This window comes from Monomorium pharaonis, chromosome 1 (genome assembly GCF_013373865.1).
Source record: "Monomorium pharaonis isolate MP-MQ-018 chromosome 1, ASM1337386v2, whole genome shotgun sequence".
Taxonomy (NCBI): Eukaryota; Metazoa; Arthropoda; class Insecta; order Hymenoptera; family Formicidae; genus Monomorium; species Monomorium pharaonis.
In genome coordinates, this window is record NC_050467.1 from 31,307,070 (window position 1) to 31,308,889 (window position 1,820).

Sequence of the window (1,820 nt, forward strand, 5' to 3'; positions counted from 1 at the left end):
GCGTACCAACCCCGTAACTTATTTACTCGAGGATTATCGCGGAACATCTATCGTTGGAGCGTTCTACGAGTATGAGTTGCATCGCGCGACTCACCCGGACGTATTTCTAGTAGAGAAAGTATTGCGCAGGAAAGGAAACGAGGTTTATGTCAAGTGGTTGGGATTCGATGGATCACACAATTCGTGGATAATAATAATAATAATAATAGTAGTGACGGGGGCGGTCCTCCTGCGAAGCCCACTTTGGCACTTAGACCGAGTCCATTGTGCCTCCCCGTTGTCAGCTGCCCTAGCGGGGCCCCGCTTCCTTTCAAAAGCGGAGCAGATCCCCCACAGGCAGCTGCCTCACCTGGTACGGTTCTAGAAAACCTGAGCCCAGCAGGCGTGTTCTTGGTCCGACCAGTGCTGGGCAATTCCCAAGAATGTGGAGGATAGTTTCCTCCTCTTCACCGCACAACCTACAGCTGGGCGTATCACTACGGCCCAATTTGTGCAGGTGATAGTTGAGATCCCCATGGCCCGTGAGCAGTTGTGTCGCGAGCCTGGCGTCCCTCCTACTTAGAGATCTTATGCTCTTGGCCAGGTCCTCGCTAGGGCATTCCCCTAGCATGGCCCTAGCCTGTCTGCATTTGCTCTCTGTTTCTTTCTTCCAGTGTTCAAGATGCTGGTCCCGGAGCCAGCCCCTGATTCTCCCCCTGCCTAGGCAGAAAGAGATCCCAACAGCCGGTTCAGGTCCCAACAGCCTTGTTTCGGCCGCCTCCTTAGCAAGCAGGTCCGCCATTTCGTTGCCCTTGATCCCTGCGTGCCCAGAGACCCATACTAGGCCGACATCATTCTTCTCCGCCAACTCATCCAGTACGCACTTGCAGTCCCAGACCAGCCGCGAGTTAATTCTTGGACCCTCAAGCGCCTTAAGCGCCGCCTGACTGTCCGAGCAAATCCGGATGCGCCTTCTCACCCTATCAGACTCTAATAGGTTCTGGGCACATCTCATGATGGCTAACACCTCCGCCTGGAAAACCGTAGCGTGCTCGCCAAGCGGAACGACGATTCTTGCCCGGTCGCGCTGACAGTAAAGACCAGCTCCAGAGCCCGCACTCGTTTTGGAGCCATCCGTGAACCAGACGTCCCCGTCCCGAGGAACCGGTCCCTTAGAGCCGTTCCACTCCCAGCGCCCGGGGAAGCTTATCCTGTACCCTCTTTCGAAGGTACGAATCACCGGCCTCCTATCCTGTCCCATTGCAAAAATGGTGCCCGATAGGATTCCTTCGGGAAATCTCGTGTGGAGGGCTCCTGCCTTCCACCTTGATTCACACCTTAAGCGGTAGGCCGCCGCCGCCGCGGCCGCCACTACCACCCGATCGAGGGGCTCGACGCCAAGCAGCATCCCCATCGCCACCACCGGTGTGGTCCGCATGGCCCCCAGAGCCCCTCTTAAAACTAGAGCTCTGACGTGCTCCAGCGCTAACTTAGCGGTCTTTCCCAAAACCCTTGGCCACCATACGACAGACGCGTAAAGCAGCCTAGGTTTGAGTATCGCCGTGTATATCCAGTGGACCATTTTCGGTTTGAGACCCCAGGTCTGCCCGAATGTCCTTCTGCATATCCAGAAGTAGGAGCACACACTCCTGCAACGGTTCTCGAGATGTTCCTTCCATGTCAGCTTCCTATCTAGGATCACTCCCAGATATTTAGTCGATACGGTTGGAACTAATCTCGTTCCCCCAAGGACCGGCCCCTCCACTGGGCCTACCTTGTACCTGCGAGTGAAGATTACGAGCCCGGTCTTCAGTGGATTCACCGCCAGACCACTCGCCGCA

General features: G+C 56.0%; 1 protein-coding gene across 1 annotated transcript; it reads right to left on the reverse strand.

Moving 5' to 3' along the window:
• Positions 1 to 310: 310 nt before the first annotated feature.
• On the reverse strand, positions 311 to 1,561 carry LOC118646960. Its single transcript, XM_036290949.1, has one exon. It carries the CDS (start codon positions 1,559 to 1,561, stop codon positions 311 to 313), a length of 1,251 nt encoding a protein of 416 aa, XP_036146842.1.
• Between the last annotated feature and the right edge of the window lie 259 nt (positions 1,562 to 1,820).